Source organism: Octopus bimaculoides, unplaced genomic scaffold (genome assembly GCF_001194135.2).
Source record: "Octopus bimaculoides isolate UCB-OBI-ISO-001 unplaced genomic scaffold, ASM119413v2 Scaffold_283264, whole genome shotgun sequence".
Classification (NCBI taxonomy): domain Eukaryota; kingdom Metazoa; phylum Mollusca; class Cephalopoda; order Octopoda; family Octopodidae; genus Octopus; species Octopus bimaculoides.
The window spans coordinates 7,052-8,735 of NW_026306856.1; the positions used below are offsets into that span (position 1 = coordinate 7,052).

Genomic DNA, 1,684 nt, shown 5'->3' on the forward strand with positions numbered 1-1,684 from the left:
ATATATATATATATATAAAATATATATAAACTATATAGTTTTAGGGAAAAGAACCAAGTTTCAAGAACTCATCGATGAAAATCCATCACATATAGAAAAATTAATAATTAAAAGCACAATAAATGAGTATAATATAAAGTAAAGTAAATATCATAAGATAAATATAATATAATAAATATAATATATATATAAATATATATATATACAATATTTTCATCTGCACTGGTTTCAGTTAGTTTATCTGTGATAATGGCAACCATGGAAACAACAACAACAACAACAACAACAACAGTCTGGTACGAACCGTGTCTGACGAACAAACGGCCAGATTTGCTACCAAAGAGGTGGCCATGGTCAAAACTTCCTGTTGCCAAGCGCTGCCCTTTAGCAGGGAATTGATGTTCTGCCCGCATGCCATGTCTTTCTGAAAGAAGACAACAATAACAACGACAACAACAACAGTAATGATAATGATAAGAAGTTAATTAACGAGAAAGAAAAATAGCAACAAAGGGAAAAATTAATAAAAGAAAAATCCAAAAACTGAAACAAACAAAAAAGAGGGGAATTATAATAATGGTTTCAAATATTGGCACAAGGCCAGCAAGTTTAGGGGAGGGGATGAGGTGATTATATGTTCAACTGGTACTTGTTTTATTGACCCTGGATGGGATGAAAGGTAAAGTTGACCTCGGCAGGATTTGAACTCAAAACATAAAGACGGAAGAAATGCTGCTGCTAAGCACTTAGGGGGCTACAGTCAAGGGGCTGACAGTTGAGGGACTGGCAGTCAAGGGGCTGACAATTAAGGGCTAACAGTCGAGGGGCTGACAGTTGAGGGGCTGACTGTTAAGGGCTGACAGTTAAGGGGCTGGTAGTCAATGGCCCCATGCAAAATGTTGGGAAGCAGTAGGCAATTGTGGATCTCTCTTGAGTATTATATAGGGATTAAGTTTTGTTGAGGGCTGAAGATGCAGCATTGGAGACGAGTAATCTACAAAAAAAAAAGATTCAGTGATGGCGAAACCTAGGTGTTTGTTGTGGCAGAAATAGGGGCCAATGATGACTCCCTACCACGAACCCTTAACTGGCACTACGTTAGCTTAGATGACAAGGGTTTCAGTTGATCTGATCACTGGAACAGCCTGCTCGTGAAATTAACATGCAAGTGGCTGAGTACTCCATAGACCCGCTTAACCTTTGTGTAGTTCTCAAGGAGATTCAGCGTGACACAGAATGTGATAAGGCTGGCTCCTTTTTGCCAGCCGAGGGGAGAGGCAGAGCAAGAAATAATGCGTCACCGGGAATTGAACTCACGACCTTACAGTCATGAGCCGAATGCCCCCTAACCACTAAGCCCTTAAGCCAACTCATAAAGGCAATAATTTTGAGACAAGAAACAACGAAATGAAGACAGAGAAGGAGTGGATGCTGTGAAGCCATGTTACCTGGATGAGTTGGTGTCGGCACCAGTTGTTGCTCGCGGATATGAAGGTGAGTATTTTCACAGCAGCAGATTGCATCTGGAAGTAACGAGGGGCGAGAGAACAGGTGAGAAATGTGTGTGGACGGGGCGGTGGGGTGAGTGGTGCGTGGGGGATAGGGGGTGAGGAAGGAGGGGGGGAGAGAGAGAATAATATAGTGACGGTTGTTGTTACTGGTGTTGTTGGGTTAGAGAAGGAGG

General features: G+C 41.6%; 1 protein-coding gene across 1 annotated transcript in view; it reads right to left on the reverse strand.

The window, feature by feature from the left end:
- The window catches only part of LOC106883286 (uncharacterized), an 11,112-nt gene that overhangs the window by 7,022 nt on the left and 2,406 nt on the right, over positions 1-1,684 (reverse strand). Inside the window, exons 3-4 of the mRNA XM_014934244.2 lie at positions 1,449-1,523; positions 305-424 (exon numbers count right to left, since the gene is read on the reverse strand). Coding sequence (XP_014789730.1) covers positions 305-424; positions 1,449-1,523 — 195 coding nt within the window. The remainder of the gene's footprint in view (positions 1-304; positions 425-1,448; positions 1,524-1,684) is intronic.